This window comes from Hemibagrus wyckioides, linkage group LG13, assembly GCF_019097595.1.
Source record: "Hemibagrus wyckioides isolate EC202008001 linkage group LG13, SWU_Hwy_1.0, whole genome shotgun sequence".
Lineage (NCBI taxonomy): Eukaryota > Metazoa > Chordata > Actinopteri > Siluriformes > Bagridae > Hemibagrus > Hemibagrus wyckioides.
Genome location: NC_080722.1, coordinates 13,206,210 through 13,223,925, shown reverse-complemented (window position 1 = coordinate 13,223,925; position 17,716 = coordinate 13,206,210). Strand labels below are relative to the sequence as shown.

The 17,716-nt window shown below is 39.7% G+C and overlaps 1 protein-coding gene across 1 annotated transcript; it reads right to left on the bottom strand.

The window, feature by feature from the left end:
* Positions 1-50: 50 nt before the first annotated feature.
* On the bottom strand, positions 51-16,979 carry LOC131363134 (CDP-diacylglycerol--glycerol-3-phosphate 3-phosphatidyltransferase, mitochondrial). Its single transcript, XM_058405401.1, has 10 exons — positions 16,849-16,979; positions 10,354-10,540; positions 8,117-8,194; positions 7,806-7,902; positions 7,381-7,570; positions 6,725-6,903; positions 4,813-5,225; positions 2,697-2,772; positions 1,073-1,221; positions 51-187 (listed from the first exon to the last, which is right to left on the bottom strand). Exons 1-10 carry the CDS (start codon positions 16,962-16,964, stop codon positions 68-70), a joined length of 1,605 nt encoding a protein of 534 aa, XP_058261384.1. The 5' UTR covers positions 16,965-16,979; the 3' UTR covers positions 51-67.
* Positions 16,980-17,716: the final 737 nt, after the last annotated feature.

Below are 17,716 nucleotides of genomic sequence, written 5' to 3'. Positions count from 1 at the left end.
CAAGTCTAAAATGAACCAACCTGGTGTATAGACTATAAGAGGTCTAACCACTCAGGCATGCAGTGTCTCAGAAGAAGTTCTTAATTAGAGGAGTGACCAGTTTCACCCATAACTTCACGTAACGGTTAGGTTGTTTAAAGGTGGAGCCGGACACCTCTGTGGACCTCCGGTACAACATGTCTTGCTCCTGAAGGACAAAGAAAACCAACAGTATGAATAGTTTTTAATAAATATTGAATCTTGAACTAGTCTGGCAGCATTGAATAAATACCATGCAATTAGTAGTAAATCAGCACCCAGGTCTCATGGTGGTTTAATTAAGAAATATTGTAAAAGAAGGGAGTGTTGTTATACTGAAATTCTGCGTGGCTGTGTTTTGGCTACATGTAATTACAGCAATACTGATATTCAGTACTACAAAATGATTGTGTGATTTTTTTTTTTTTTTACAACTTTTCCATAAACAAGAAATTAACATTGAGTAACTGATGTTTCAGGCAGAAAATGCCACATTTTTTTTAATTTTTTTTTTTTATAAGTGGCTTCTTCAAATGAAACAATTCCCAAAGAAGCCTAAACAGAGCATCATGTGCTTATGGTGGTTTTGCTATGTCAGCAAAATAAACAGCATAGAATTTGGCATAGTAGTGCAAACAATTTCACAGGCTGTACTGGACCTTAGACTATGCTGACTGAATTCATCATATTTGTTAGCTAGTGACTGGGTTTGTGTAGGGAAGGGCAGAGAGTGCTGTAGCTATAAGCTTATATAACTTCCATCTGCTAAAGACTGACAGGAACCTCAGCTTGTCCAAAGAGTTAAAGAGCATCTGACCCCATTTATGGTTACTCAAGCTTTATTACCACTCACATACAGGTTTCCCAGAAGGATCACATGGCTCACATGGTCTGATCATATATTATGGGATAAACTGCAGGGGATGCAAAGGCATTTTTGATAAACTGTAATATGATCCTTTTAGTTACAGGATTATATAAGACACAGTGTTCAGAAACAGTTATGATTAATTATATAATGAGCAAAATATCTTTATGCACGAGAGACTCTGACCTGTTGCAGTTGAGTCTGGAGTTCATCATTTTCTGTTACTATGGCTATCTGAGCCTCTATGTCTCTGTGCACAGAGCGATAACCAAAATTGGGTGAGCCTATAAGAGTCAGGCAGGGGTGGTTGTTTCCTTCCAGGTAGTACCAGAGTCCTGTAAGGACAGAAAAGTTAACTTGAGGCTTAATTACCATCATGCACATACACACATTTAATAAGCTCAATCACTAGGGAACATATTTTAAAAGAAATTTTAAAAGAAAAGTTAATTCATGCGAGTTTTGTTGGTCATGTCTTTTTTTTCCTTAAGAAATCACAAGCCTATAAGCTACCAGGATGTGCGTGAACATTACCCAGATTAGACGGCCCTATTTCAATTTGGCAACGTTTCTTTGCTGGCACTGGATTTGTGAGTTCAACAACAAACGTGGCCTCTATTCATCCCTTACAGGAAACTCTGAACATGAAATATGATACGTTGGTATTTCAGAACAATCCTTCCACATCTTCAGTGCGAAGACAGAAACAGTCAACAATCCAAAATATGTCATCTTCAACATTTACAAAGCTTAAAAAAAAATCTAACTATGATGTAATCACTGCATGCAAGAAAAATCTCTACCTAATTCCACATAAAATACATCAGAACCATTTTATCCTAAGATAGTTGAATATCAGGTAACACAACTGACGGGAAGCTACTCAAAACTTATTACTCAGGATTTCCTTGTATGTACAAACTATTAATTATGTATCCCAAAAGGCTTTGAGGTAATTTGATCCTACTCTGTGCCTGGACTAAATCACTCAATTTGAAAACAGTCTAGTTAAGGGAGTTACTACCTCATACAAATAACCTCTCTCTCCTCTCCAAGCCTGCCTCTATGTTCATCTCTCACTTAATCACTTATTCCAGCTCATTGGCCCCTGCCTGGGGTGAATAGGTCTATCGTAGGCAGAGGGCCAGAATGCCAGTTAATGGTCATTGATTCTTTTCCTGCTTGACCAAGAGGACCTCTGCACCCTGTCTATTCCCACTTCTGCTCCTGTGTTTACTAGAAATGACGGCATTGACAAGGCTTTATCTAATAAGCGGGACTTCTCAACGGGAGCATGAAATTGAATTGCACTGATGCTGCCCATATTTACTGAACTCTGAGTCTCTTACTCTTTTCTTGTATCTTCCCTCCCGGTCTCTTCAAACCGAGGAACTCTATCACGTGAACGTTTGAAGCCATTTCATGCACTCTGATTAGGTATTAAAATATGCAGCAAAATAAAAGTAACTTTATAAAACCAGGAGCAGGAGTATTGGATAAATGATGTTTTTGCCTCTCCCAGAGCTGCATTTGAAATTCTGAAACAATAGAGTGTAAATGCATTCAAATTCAGCAGAAGTTGAAGAAAACTGACCTCTGATTTACTGATAAAATGTTCTGGCAGTGAGTCCCTGAATTTGAATGGATAGATCAGAGGCCATCACAACAGAAAATAGATCTTGGGAGGAGTTTATCAGCTAGGCTACAGTGTTTACTAGAGGGTTAATTACAGGGTTTATTTAACGACAGGGCCTCTAATAATACAGTTAACTAATGATATAAACCAGGGCAAAGAATAAATTCCACTCACCTTTGGCATGGAAAGTCCAATCAGGCCGATGGTACTCATGAAGGTGGACTCTATCCTGTTGACCCAGTTCACACACCTATATATAAATAACCGCAGCATTAGTCTATAAACGTTGTGCTGCGACAGAAAAAGCACCACTATTTCATACCAACCCTGTGGACATCACAGCTGAGGTACATAAATTTGGGTGAATGGATGATTAGAATGTGCCTTGGTAACGTGTATGTGGCAGCTGGGGAAAACCCTTCACATGGCACAATTTTCTACAATGCATTTGTAGTAGTAGTTTCTGAATTGAAATATGTTTCTATTTTGTATATATCTCAAAACACAAGTAAAGTTGCAGCACTATAAATCTTGTTACCCTCAAAAGTAATGCAGGAGAAATTGCCTTTAAAGATTCCATTCCAGCATTTTTACAGCTGGATTACAGAATGGACTGATTAGTCTTATGTGTGTTTTGTTACAGCACATAGCTATCCAACTGCTTGATCAGCTTGATGCTCACTGTGAAGAAAATAACACCAAGCTAGCATGGTTTTAGACATCTTTGGGTGGACTGAGTATTTTTACTGCTGTATTTCTGAAACTGGCTCATTACTCAACAAGGTCTTTGTAGAGAGATTTGAAAAGATTAAAAATAATAATAATAATAAAAACATTATCTACATTCATTGCCAGTATTCATCCACAGTGACATCCAGTATGTCTTCCCAGACCAACATACATATGTGCTCTTGTAGAATCCTGATGTGTGGGTATGATGAATATGAGAAGACAGATCAGAAATTCTTGATGTCTAGATGTGTTAAAAGACAGCACATTTTGTTTGATTGACAGTTGTATCTTGTTGCCCAGGTGTGCCCTGTTCAATTTATTGTGTAAACAATTAATAGCTCAGAATGTCTACTCTAGGTTTGAGCCCTGGGTTTCTCCTGTGAAGGATGCATTTGTTATTAAAAATGATAAACCAGACCAGAAAGCTGTCTATGGGAGAAAAGCAAGCCATTATAAAAAAAAAAAGGGAATATCAAACAAAGCCACTGCACAAGCAGTGGGCATAGCCAACAGGACAAAAAAAAGCACTAGTACATCTAGTACAAGCACAGTAACATCTCCCAAGGAAAATAACAACAGTTGATGACAGAAACCTTGTTAGAACCCCAACACCGTCAGTGACATCACCAGCAAGTAGTGCAGGGGTAACAGTATCACAATCCATCATTTAAAGAAGACTGATGAAGATATAGAGGCCATACCACAGGATTAGTTACAAAAGTTCTGGAACCAAGATAAACCTCTACCAAAGTGATAGAAAGGCCAAATTGTGGTGAGAAAAAGGATCTGCTCTTCATCCAAAACATGCAAGCTTATTGATGAAACAGTGGAGGTAGTGTCAAGACTTGGGCTTGCATAGCTGCTTCTGGAACAGCCTTACTATTCTTTATTGATTATGCAACTCATGATGGAAGCCACAGAATGAGTTAAGAAAGTCTACAGAAACATTCTGTAGGTCAATTTACAGTGAACTGCATCCAATCTAATTAGGATGCTTCAACTTCAGATGAACTTCATACAGCAAGATAATGATCCAAAACACTCTACCAACAATCACAGAAGGGAGCAACTGGAAGGTTTTAGTCTGGCCAAGTCAATCACCAGATCTTATCCCATCTGAGCAACAGTTCACCTCCTGAAGAGGAGACTGAAGGGGGAAACCCAAACAATCCAAACAACTAAGCACAAACAATAACTGAAAGGAGCTACAGAAGCCTGGAAAAGAATCACAATTGCAATTATTGCAAGCAAGGGATATGCAACCAAATATTAATTGTTTTTTACTTTAAGACTGTATGTCTCTATATGTATAACATACCTATACTCACACATCTAAAAATGTGTGCTATGTAACACATCAGGATATACATAGCAGGAAATGAAAGCTAACCATCTTATCTCAGATTCATCTTTCGATCTAAAACCCAAATGTCTTCTGTGTATAACAAAACAACAAATGAACTGGCCTTGCCCTTTCCAATACTTTTAGAGGGGTTGTATATTTAGCATGTCCCATGCAACAAGAAAGGAACACTAGCTAAAAAGAGTACTTGCTTACCTTGCTATAGAACTGATGGGCAAGGTGAATGTAAGCTTCGGGAATGGCACCTGCTACACCTTTGGCCCCAAAAAAACCATTGACCTCTGGTGAGGCCATGAGGATACGGTAATCTGCGGCAGCTCCCAGTACTAGTCTCATGTAGGTTTGTGTCAGGTTAAAGTAGCCTGATGTTAGATAGACTGTGGAGTCCCCATCGGCCTCCATCAGCAGTTTCTGTGTTACCTCCTCATCCAACTGGATACCCAAAGGTTTCATTTGCACAAGTGGGAAAACCCACGTGTCACTGTGCTCTTCTTGACATTCCACATTTGAGAAAGAATCCAACTCCTGCATGTGCTGTCGTGTCTTGGCTAAATTCATTACGTCCATAATCCGCCGCTGTGCTGAAGCTGAGAAATCTACCCGATTACCTGAGAATTAAAAAATAGAATAAGAGGTGAAACTCTGGCTAATGCTGCGGGTACAAATAAACAGAGATGAAACTAGGTGAGGACTCTTATCTTTTCCTTTTTAGTGTTCATGACATTCAGCAGTCCAGTCTGGTTTAAAACTGATGTAGATACTTATTAAACACCACTGCCAAAATGACTTTTTCATTTGATAGGCCCTCCATGAGAGGCTGTTGCTCATATAAGGATCTTGCAAATGCATGATCCAAACCTCAGAGACGCAGGTCAATAACTGCTGACCATCTGGAAAGGCGCTCTGTCAAAGCCTGGCGCCTCTGCGAGACATAATGTGGCATAGTGAGTCAGAGAAAGAGATGCAATCTGTAAATAATGAATAAGTTCAATGTACAGGCAAATCTAACTGATCTGGGGCCAGTTTGGTGGCACTCTCCACAGTGATGATATGTTAAGAATGGAGTGGGAGAGGCTGATTGGAAGACTGTTTTGAGAAATGCAATAAGGAAGTAAAGCCACAAATGTGTCGGGCAAACAAGCGTTGCTTTAATGGTGAACACAGGGGCTTTCCCCGCAGGCAGTGCACCAGAAACCCCAAGCCTCTAAAGCCTCGGAGGACCAAACACATCCAGTTAAGAGGGCTGTGGAGTTCAGCTGCTTTTACCGACAGGCAAGGGGATCCGATTACTGGAGCTACACAGGCAATGAAGTGCACAGTCAGCAGATGGGCTTCTCAATGAGCCATCTCTCCAGTTCACTGAAAAGAGGGTGTATGCTCAGGCTTTCTCGCTCCTCTGTTTAATTTATTAGGAATGTGTGATGATATAAAAAGTAATCTAATTACATATGCGGCTACTGGTCATTCCTTGTTATTCTTTTTAATGACATGCCAGTCATTGTTTTCCCTAATGCTCTTCCCTCACTCTCAGCACATTAGCTCATCTCTTTTATATTATTATTGTTATTACTATCCCGGCAGACTCCAGCAAGACCTAGATCTCACCTTCCCGTTCATCTATCCATTCCACCCGCCCTACCTCCCTCCATTCGCAGATCGTTTACCACCAGAAAGATGACATCACCACTCTATTTCTGGGATGTGTGATGAACTGTAGTCTCGTTCTGGACCAGTTATGTCATGGTCCGGCGCTGGCTTCTCTGTGATGGTGCTAGGATTACAGATCTGGGCTTATGGAGGCAGAATAAATCACTCATTCACTTGTCTGAGGGCTTGGGGAGCAGTATGAACGCACCACTGAAAGGTCACCAGTGTTTCTTCGGAATCTTATAGATAAGGAATTGGATTTGATATAGAAAATGCAAGGACTACAAGAAAATGTTTGTGTCACTATATTCAACCAGGTTAGTGGGTGTGTATTAATGCACTGTTTATTACAAAGAACAATCCAGTGGACTTTCATCTTCCTTAAGCACTTCTGAAATCACAGCAATTACGTAGCTTTTTTGGTGCCGTATTTCAAAGACATCCTGCTTCGTGGACTTGCCTTTGTAAGGGTGCACCATTCCTTCCATCATGTGAACACTGTCATCAGGTGCAAGCTGCAGGGATACGTCGCCCACTGCTCCCACTAACTCTGCAAAGAAATCAGCCACCTCTTGGCAGTCCTCCAACAGCACATACCGATCTTGGCGATTAGTGAAGTACGATTCACTTAGATTAGCTCTGTGAAAGAAGATTATATGAATGATCAAACATGTCTGATGTGTCAGGTTACTGGTGACCAACCCTTACTGGTAAAACTCCACCTACTCAGTAGTGTTTATTATACATAACAAGAAGAAGGATATAAAACCTGAACCAACATTTTGACACATACTGTCATTGTAATCTTCTTTATCTTTATAATATATTTAAAACAACCTTCAAACCTGTGATGCTTCAGGGTTAAAGTTCGGCATGCGTTTGTTTAAACAAAATGTTTTTAATTTCTAAAAATCACACAAATGCTATGCAAAAAAAAAAAAAAAAAAAACTTACAGAACATTTATAAAATGTATAAAAACATTAAGCAACATTCAGTTGCCCTTTCCGCATTCTCACACACATTGAACCGTAGCATTCTGTGGTTTATTGCATGTGAATGTACAGCAGGAACACACTCAACAGATAATGTAAGTATGAGTGTCCATCAGTTCATACCCACTGATGATGAGACTGTTGTCAAACAGGTAAACCTTGATATGCTGTACGCCAATAGTCTCATTGAAGCGTTCAGGCACCAGGAGGCGTAGCAGCCCACGCAGGTCTGGAGTGTGATACAAAGACACACGCATCTGCTCTGGAAAACGCTGCAGCAACGGCAACAGCATAGTTCGAGAGTTATTCTTTCCTGGAACAAACACAAATATTATACAGTAATATTACCACACAGATACTCGTACACACATTCCACACAGACAGCTCAGTCATTTCACAAAAAAGGAAGTAGGGAGATGAATGGGGGTGTTTCAGGAAGAGTGGAGGCATGCTGTCGTACTGGTTATGTACGGAATTTTATTTTTAATGGTAAAGAGAACATAAGAGAAAGAAAGAGCAAAAGCATCAGAGACAACAGTATTCCAAACCTCTTGATCCCCGTGTGTAGTCAAGTAGCACAGACACTTTTAAATCAGCAGCAACTTCTTCCTGAGAGCGTTTGAGTGCCTGCTCCATACAATCAACCTACCAGAAAAGTGCAAGAGATAAATCATTACCCACCTGTTAAATATATAATGAAATATTTTATAGCATTCATTATTTTCTGCAAACACCATTACGTTGTTGCTGAATTCATTAGCTGTTACCTTCTGTTTAGCCTAAGAGCTTATTAATTCACAATACCCCTGCAACTTATACACAATTAAACTGGAAGAAAAAATACTTGATGAAAACATACAAGATCTTGCTCTAGTGGTCCTGTGCCAAGATACAAGGATGCAATCACTACTCTACTTCTGGCTGTCTTGATTCGTGCCTGTACAAACATAAAGAAGCACACGGTCAACAAATTAAAGGCATTGGCGTTGAATGTTACACAGACACTGTGTTCCAATACACTATATGGCCAAAATATACAGTTTTTAAACACATGGGCCTTCACACAGCCAGGTCCCACAGTCCCCATAGCCATGTGCTAAAACCTAGGAGAAGAGCAAAAAAAAAAAAGAGGACTAAAATTGGATGTTCAATAAGCTCATATGGGCGTGATGGTCAGGTTGCCACATACTTTTGGCCATACAGTGTATACTGGCAACTGACCAAGTATATTTCATTCCATTAAAATATTATTAATCGTTTCCCAGAAATGAACATGGCTTTTTTTATTTGTAAAACATTACATTTTGTATTAACTCTTGGACAATAATTACCTTATAGATTTCAATTGTGAGCTAGTAGCTTTAATTTATCAAACATGCAATATTAAAGAGGTCAACACAATGTAGCATTAAAAGTGCCCTCATTTAAAGTCATGATACATGTACAGTCTGCCAGACTTCTATATACACTATATTGCCAAAAGTATTCGCTCACCCATCCAAATAATCAGAATCAGGTGTTCCAATCACTTCCATGGCCACAGGTGTATAAAATCAAGCACCTAGGCATGCAGACTGTTTTTACAAACATTTGTGAAAGAATGGGTCGCTCTCAGGAGCTCAGTGAATTCCAGCGTGGAACTGTGATAGGATGCCACCTGTGCAACAAATCCAGTCGTGAAATTTCCTCACTCCTAAATATTCCACAGTCAACTGTCAGCTGTATTATAAGAACGTGGAAGTGTTTGGGAACGACAGCAACTCAGCCACGAAGTGGTAGGCCACATAAACTGACGGAGCGGGGTCAGCGGATGCTGAGGCGCATAGTGTGAAGAGGTCGCCAACTTTCTGCAGAGTCAATCGCTACAGACCTCCAAACTTCATGTGGCCTTCAGATTAGCTCAAGAACAGTGCGCAGAGAGCTTCATGGAATGGGTTTCCATGGCCGAGCAGCTGCATCCAAGCCATACATCACCAAGTGCAATGCAAAGCGTCGGATGCAGTGGTGTAAAGCACGCCGCCACTGGACTCTAGAGCAGTGGAGACGCGTTCTCTGGAGTGACGAATCGCACTTCTCCATCTGGCAATCTGATGGACGAGTCTGGGTTTGGCGGTTGCGAGGAGAACAGTACTTGTCTGACTGCATTGTGCCAAGTGTAAAGTTTGGTGGAGGGGGGATTATGGTGTGGGGTTGTTTTTCAGGAGCTGGGCTTGGCCCCTTAGTTCCAGTGAAAGGAACTCTGAATGCTTCAGCATACCAAGACATTTTGGACAATTCCATGCTCCCAACTTTGTGGGAACAGTTTGTAGCTGGCCCCTTCCTCTTCCAACATGACTGTGCACCAGTGCACAAAGCAAGGTCCATAAAGACATGGATGACAGAGTCTGGTGTGGATGAACTTGACTGGCCTGCACAGAGTCCTGACCTCAACCCGATAGAACACCTTTGGGATGAATTAGAGCGGAGACTGAGAGACCGGCCTTCTCGTCCAACATCAGTGTGTGACCTCACAAATGCGCTTCTGGAAGAATGGTCAAAAATTCCCATAAACACACTCCTAAACCTTGTGGACAGCCTTCCCAGAAGAGTTGAAGCTGTTATAGCTGCAAGGGGTGGACCGACATCATATTGAACCCTATGGATTAGGAATGGGATGTCACTTAAGTTCATATGCGAGTCACGGCAGGTGAGCGAATACTTTTGGCAATATAGTGTATGTGTCTGATGATTAGATCTCTAACTGCAGATCTCAATTTGTCCCATATCAGTATGTTCAAATTTCTTACACAGCCATGCTCCGGCAAAATCTGACCTGCTAGTCACTTCACAGTATCAGTGCATCAGGTTTCTGTACCAGCAAGCTAAAGGACATGAAGATCTCAAAATTAGAGCTTGACATTGGGTTTCTTTTACTTTTAGGGTCTCTCACACTCATAAAACTCAAGTCTTCAATTGAAGCACTTGCTTCACACACTAATTTTGGTTCGAATGAAATGCGATAAATAGACAGATATGCAGCAAGCTTAACTTAAATTTAAGGCACACAAACCCCCTCTCCCTCTCTCTCTCTCTCATCCCACAGCCACACCCACACACCTTCATCGCCTGATAGAACTCATCAGGGGAGTGGAGGACGTGTATACGGCCCCCTGGAACTCTGAATGCTGGCACATGGTCAGCAATCCAGTGGAAGCGTGTGTGGAGACCCTCAGTGGAGCCTGGCAGTCTGGACACCAGAGAGTCTGTATCTGCCAGGAGAGGTGCCAGGAGCAGCAGTGTGGACCTACAAAGTGAATAAAGCAGGGAAGATAAATATTTAAAAAAAAAAAAAAAAAGAAAAAAGAAAAAAAAAAAGGATGAAGGGGAGACATATCCTATACAGGGAAGGAAACTGTCTGCAAATTTGTCATGACTAAAATAAAAGAACACAGAAAAAAGGGCCTCTTAAGGAAATGGACTTCCTTCTAAAGCTGTACACGTAGATGTGTTGAAACTGTGATGAGGTTTGAACATGCATGTGAGACAATGAGCCAGAATGAGATCATTTCTGGTTAATGCATTTCTTCAGAGTCGTTTTCCCCGTTTCAACATCTTGATGAAAGCAGCGCTTAAAAAGGGGAACAAACAATACATTTGTTCTTGTTTTACTTCAAGATTACAATGGGCTTACAGGTGAATGCAATTAGATTTCACACTTAAAATAACTGTTTCAAGGCAACAAAGCATTTGCACATGAGGGTCTTCTCTGGTTGTTCAAGAACTTGAGGTGCTTTGATGAAGAACTTTTTACAAGGCCTCAGAATTTTTTTTTAGAAAGTTTTGTAAAGTACATTTAATAGAGAAAAGATAGAAAACATAGAATAGTAGAACTTGAATACTCAAATTGCTAACTACCAGTTAATGACATGTCAATATTTCCCATACCTATTACCAATAGGCGAAATTCTATGAAATATGTACTATTAATATTTTCCTAATGTTGGTTAGGACAATAAAATATAAATTATTTAAAACTATACTATACTATAATTCTATCATCATACACATGACCTACATCTGAACCAAAGATAAAAAGTAGATTTGCACAAGGTGTGAAAGCGTCATAAAGAAAAACTAGTTACACACTCATGTTCCACCTTCTCTTTTCCAGTAAAGAGTGAAACTTCACACTCTGAAATACAGACAGAGTGACTTCAGCATCTTGCTAAACAGTGACTGTACTCTGGAAACATTTCCTAAACCTGAGTATGTAATGGAGATGTTTCAACACTATGCTGGCTAATGCTGACAATGGCTAGAAAGAATTCAAAGTTTGCAAAATGATGAACGTGGATTGAGAAAACCACAGACGCCCTAAATTACAGCATTACAAAATATCTGACAAAACCTGGCATGTGCAACATCCTCCAAGGTAAATAGCTGCTGATAGTGTTATTTGGTAGAAAAGCAGGAGTTTAGAAGTTAAGGATGTGCTTTAGTGACTGACAGGCAAAGTTCAAAAACAGCCATCAGCATTCCAGTGTTGATGCTCCAGATACAAGCTATTGCTTTGTGCTTCATTTTTTAAATATGAAGCACAAAGCTTTGGATGAAAGAACTGACCAAATGAATACATTTAAATAATACTACATACTCGAGATAAGGGATGCACCTAATTTTGGCCATAAGAAAAGAAATGATGCTTAAATTTTGATCATAAAAGCTCGTCATTTTTCAAGGTCAAGTCTCTTTTTATGCTCTGCCATTACATTATTTCTAGCTAGAACCCACACTTGTCCTGCATGCATTACTTGTTGAGTGCAGTTTATTTCAACACTGATTAACACACAGGAGTGTACTGGAAGCTGTGCAATTGCAGTGCAGTGGTGTTGTGTAAAACGCTAAACGTGTCTGCTATAAAATGAACTTTATGGTCTTTATACACATCATGAAAATGCTTCGGTAGAAGAAACAATTTCACTAGAGATTCCTTCACCACAAGAAGTCCATGAACCAAGTGTCGCTTGTCAAACACACTAGCCACTCACTGAACACAAGACTGAATTGGTTGGTACAGAAGGATAGATTATTCAGTTTATAAACAGTAATTCAGAGTATTTGGTGTGATAAATATATATATATACACACACACACTATATTGCCAAAAGTATTCGCTCACCCATCCAAATAATCAGAATCAGGTGTTCCAATCACTTCCATGGCCACAGGTGTATAAAATCAAGCACCTAGGCATGCAGACTGTTTTTACAAACATTTATGAAAGAATGGGTCGCTCTCAGGAGCTCAGTGAATTCCAGTGTGGAACTGTGATAGGATGCCACCTGTGCAACAAATCCAGTCGTGAAATTTCCTCGCTCCTAAATATTCCACAGTCAACTGTCAGCTGTATTATAAGAACGTGGAAGTGTTTGGGAACGACAGCAACTCAGCCACGAAGTGGTAGGCCACGTAAACTGACGGAGCGGGGTCAGCGGATGCTGAGGCGCATAGTGCGAAGAGGTCGCCAACTTTCTGCAGAGTCAATCGCTACAGACCTCCAAACTTCATGTGGCCTTCAGATTAGCTCAAGAACAGTGCGCAGAGAGCTTCATGGAATGGGTTTCCATGGCCGAGCAGCTGCATCCAAGCCATACATCACCAAGTGCAATGCAAAGCGTCGGATGCAGTGGTGTAAAGCACGCCGCCACTGGACTCTAGAGCAGTGGAGACGCGTTCTCTGGAGTGACAAATCGCGCTTCTCCATCTGGCAATCTGATGGACGAGTCTGGGTTTGGCGGTTGCCAGGAGAACGGTACTTGTCTGACTGCATTGTGCCAAGTGTAAAGTTTGGTGGAGGGGGGATTATGGTGTGGGGTTGTTTTTCAGGAGCTGGGCTTGGCCCCTTAGTTCCAGTGAAAGGAACTCTGAATGCTTCAGCATACCAAGACATTTTGGACAATTCCATGCTCCCAACTTTGTGGGAACAGTTTGGAGCTGGCCCCTTCCTCTTCCAACATGACTGTGCACCAGTGACCAAAGCAAGGTCCATAAAGACATGGATGAGTGAGTTTGGTGTGGATGAACTTGACTGGCCTGCACAGAGTCCTGACCTCAACCCGATAGAACACCTTTGGGATGAATTAGAGTGGAGACTGAGAGCCAGGCCTTCTCGTCCAACATCAGTGTGTGACCTCACAAATGCGCTTCTGGAAGAATGGTCAAAAATTCCCATAAACACACTCCTAAACCTTGTGGACAGCCTTCCCAGAAGAGTTGAAGCTGTTATAGCTGCAAAGGGTGGACCGACGTCATATTGAACCCTATGGATTAGGAATGGGATGTCACTTAAGTTCATATGCGAGTCAAGGCAGGTGAGCGAATACTTTTGGCAATATAGTGTATATGTATATATATATATATATATATATATATATATATATATATATATATATATATATATATATATATATATATATATATATATATATACATATATATATATATTTTAAAAAATACTATTTTCCATGTGTATAACTTTTACACTGGTAATGGCAATATGAAAGAATGAAACTAAAGTACTAAGAGAGATTGCTAAACTTTAAAATATTTAGCACAAACGATACTAAACAAAACTGTAGTTGTATGTATTTATTATAAGCAAAATAAATGCCAGAATCTTAGATGGTTCTTTGCCTCAAAAAATGATTCTGTAAGTAAGCTAGCAAAGGCTAATGTTTAATGTCAAGCATTTTCTTTTCTTTTAACACTTGATACGTTCAGTATATTCAATATCACTCTGGAGAAACGCAGCGCAGCACAGCTACCTAAACAGAGTGCAAGAGTGCCAAAAACGACAGTACTCAGATAACGGGAAGGCAATAATACGGCCCGGGATAGACAGCATGAAGTCTAACTCTACAGTTATGCTCAGATCTTCTGCCAAATACCAAGGTCATCTGGAGTTCACACAAACCGATCCCAGACGTGTTTTTCTCGGCAGAACCCACTTTGACCACACAAATTCAAATTTTTCTTCTCAAAACAAAAGGAAGGAGGTGCCTTTTGAGCTTCCAGAAACCATGACCCTGTACGTGCTGTAAACACCCTAGAAGAAATCAAATAAAACAAAAGACTGGCATGAGTCACTGGCTGTGTCTGCACCTATTTACTCCTGCCTTCTATTATCTGATAACTGTCACTCGCTCAAAAAAACAGTCCAACCAATAAAGACTGTGTTCACACCTGTTCTTATTCATTTCAGCATTCAGGTAAAGTGTATCTGTAGGCCTATACATACTGATTCAAAAACAAAGAACAGCAAAACACTGTATTCAAATTCTGTTAAAACTATGGCACATGGAATCCCAACATGAGTTCCACTAATTAAATTAGATTCACTCTAATTAAAGATGTCCAAACTATATGTGAACAAATAAACATCCAGGTACATGCTGTCATTTAAAGCCAGGTGTGTTGTCCTAAAAACATAACACAAATCGAAACCTCTGGACTTTAAACACTTGTCATGTGGGTCATCAGTGCCCAATGTGTGGCCACTGTTAGGTTCTGAGGCACAAATATCAATTTTAAACTTATTTTTTTTAAACGACCGGTTTTAGTCCTCCAATAGTCTCAATACACAAAAGTCACGTTGTGTTCTTCAGTATTCTGAAATAGGAGTTTAGAATAGCATGAAATCAGTGGAGTGTCCACTACTTCACCTGTTCACAACTGCAGACAGTAACTCGCACACAACCCATGTTATACATAGGGTTGGCTTTCAATCTAGAAAAAATAATGTGTACCTCCTTCAAGTGGAAAAAATATCAGTTAAACAACAAGGATTACAAGGTTTTGCAACACTGGGAATAAAAGCACTAATTAGCCCATCAATCATGGGCAAGATTGCAAAAAAATTCCTTTAGTGACAGATCAGGAACATGAGCAGGTATGTCAAATCAGGATGCAGATACAAGTTGACAGAGATCCAAAAAACTAAACTAGAAAATGTGAACCACAAACTAAGTGTCCAAAACTAAATGAAACTGCTTGAGGTTGCTATGTACAATGTGGCAAAGAGAGCGTCATTTCCTGTGTTTAATCGAAAAAAGGAACCAAATAATCTTTTTATTACTGCTAAACAGGTACACACTACAACTGACAGTGATTTGGCTGTAGCAGGATCTTATCCTCAAATATTTCCAAATGCTTGGAAATGCAATCAAAACTGTGCACCCTAAACAGACTGTTCTAAAAAGTTTCCTGCAAGAAATCCTCTTATTTACTGTAGCACAAAATAGTCATTACAGCTATATAGTGACTTCCTGCCCCATCAGAGGCTCATGTGACTGTTCCTTTTTCCAGAAAACTATACCTGTAAGAAACCACTTAAAAGTAATCAATAATAGGTTACTGATTGACAGCACACTGAAAATGTTGTAATACTATTTGGCACAATTTGGTATACACAAAGATTCAGAGCATCACACTAAAATCTGCCTGTTCTACTACTATCTCTACATTGGACTTTATTCACCTTTCAACGTGGGAAGCCTTCAACACCAAAACCTATCCAGGTGAACACTGTCCTGGGTTGACTACTTTTCAGAACTGTGGCAATTCAATTCATTAAGCTTCATGTATTTTAATACCTACAGACAAGCAAAACTGCATGTGCTAATATGTGGAGCCTTGTGAAAAGCACACTTACTGTTTATCAATAATCTAAATTAACCGTATTTTTGTCCTAAAATTAAACATTACTTAATGCTATTTACATATTTCAAGCATTTGGCAGATGCCCTTATGTCTTCCCTTATCTCAAGGGTTAAGGGCCTTGCACAGGGGCCCAGCAGTGGCAGCTTGGTGGACCTGGGATTCAAACTCACAACCTTCTGATCAGTAGTCCAACACCTTAACCACTAAACTACCACATCCCCCCAATACTATTATTTATGAAAATCCAGTGTCCAAATCCTTTGCATCTAAAACATAGAAATGAAGTTATATTCTTTTATCATTTGATGTAAACCTTTGTTCCAGTTCCAAGTTGTTGATTTTTAGGTGTTTGAAACAATACAGTGGATGACAGTGAGCTTTTTTAGTCATGGTAATTGTGATATATTTAAAATTGTTGTTTAATATATATATATATATATATATTATTTTGTCATTCGGTGGAAATACGCTAGAGAACACATTACAGAAGAGCACTGTATCCACCTCATCAGCGGCAGTATAACCCTCACAAAGGCAATAGACTTAATAGATATAATTTATTATAAACACCAGACAAAGTGTAACGTCAAGCTAACGCAAGGCAATGCATTGACATTATGTAAGACATTACATACATTGTTTACGTTGAATAATAATAAAAAAATAATACTAATAATAATACTAATAATAAAGTACTTTATATAATTACTCTAGGTAAGTGATCTGGGCATCACGAATATTTTTGTCTTTGAGTCTATATGACTAGCTCTAGAGGTTAATAAAGCAGAGCGTGATGTCTGACTGCATGGATAACCTACACATCGACAAGCATCCAATAAAGCGCTGAATGACGAAACATCTTTTTAATCAGGATAACGATAACTTAAAAATTACCCTCTTCTTCTGTCACGTGTCCTAAAGAACCTGTCCGAAATTTTAGAGAAAATTCCAGAGAGAGCCGGAGTGTAAACAGAGTACACAAGTCTCCTCCAAGTCATGGGGGCCGCCATTTTTCCAAAGCTGTTTGAAACTCGAAACTTTATTTGAACCACTGTTTGGTGCAACAAGCCAACAAGTTCAAAGTAGGGTTTTTTCTTAACGCAGCCAAAAGCCCAATGTATTTCACCATAAAAGTGTATTTTTATGTCTTTAGACATCTTGTAAGATTGCAATGTACTGTTGTGATTACGTGTAATTTATATTAATAATGATGTATATTGAGCGTCAAGCGTCGAGACAAGCGTTTATCACTATGGTACAGTTTTGGCTTTGAAATATAAATCTTACTAATAGTTTGTTGTTTTTTTAACAGAGATTATTTGAACTAGTGATGTGTAGTTCATGAACCATTCATTCATTTCGAACGAATCCTTAATATGACTCGGGAACAACGAGCCGTCTCAAAGAGCGATTCATTCATTTTGGTATTGACTGCGCATGCGCAACATCCTGTCCGTTCTGTGCGGGAAACTGGATTAGTTCATCTCCCGAGTCGTTCGTTCATCACGTGACAGCCTCATGGGCTTAGGCTACGCAGTCTGTACCGGAAACAGAAATGATTCGTTCATCTCCGAGTCTTCGGGTCTGAGTCGTTCGTTCGTTCTTCACGTGACCACTTCCTGGATCGGTATCTTACAGTCAATAACACTACCATAATGTTGTATAATATTTAGGAATCATCATAAAATTATCAAACGACATGGGCAATGAACATTTCTGAAAAATAAAAAAGTTATGTTATTGTTCCTGTCAGTCTCGTTTT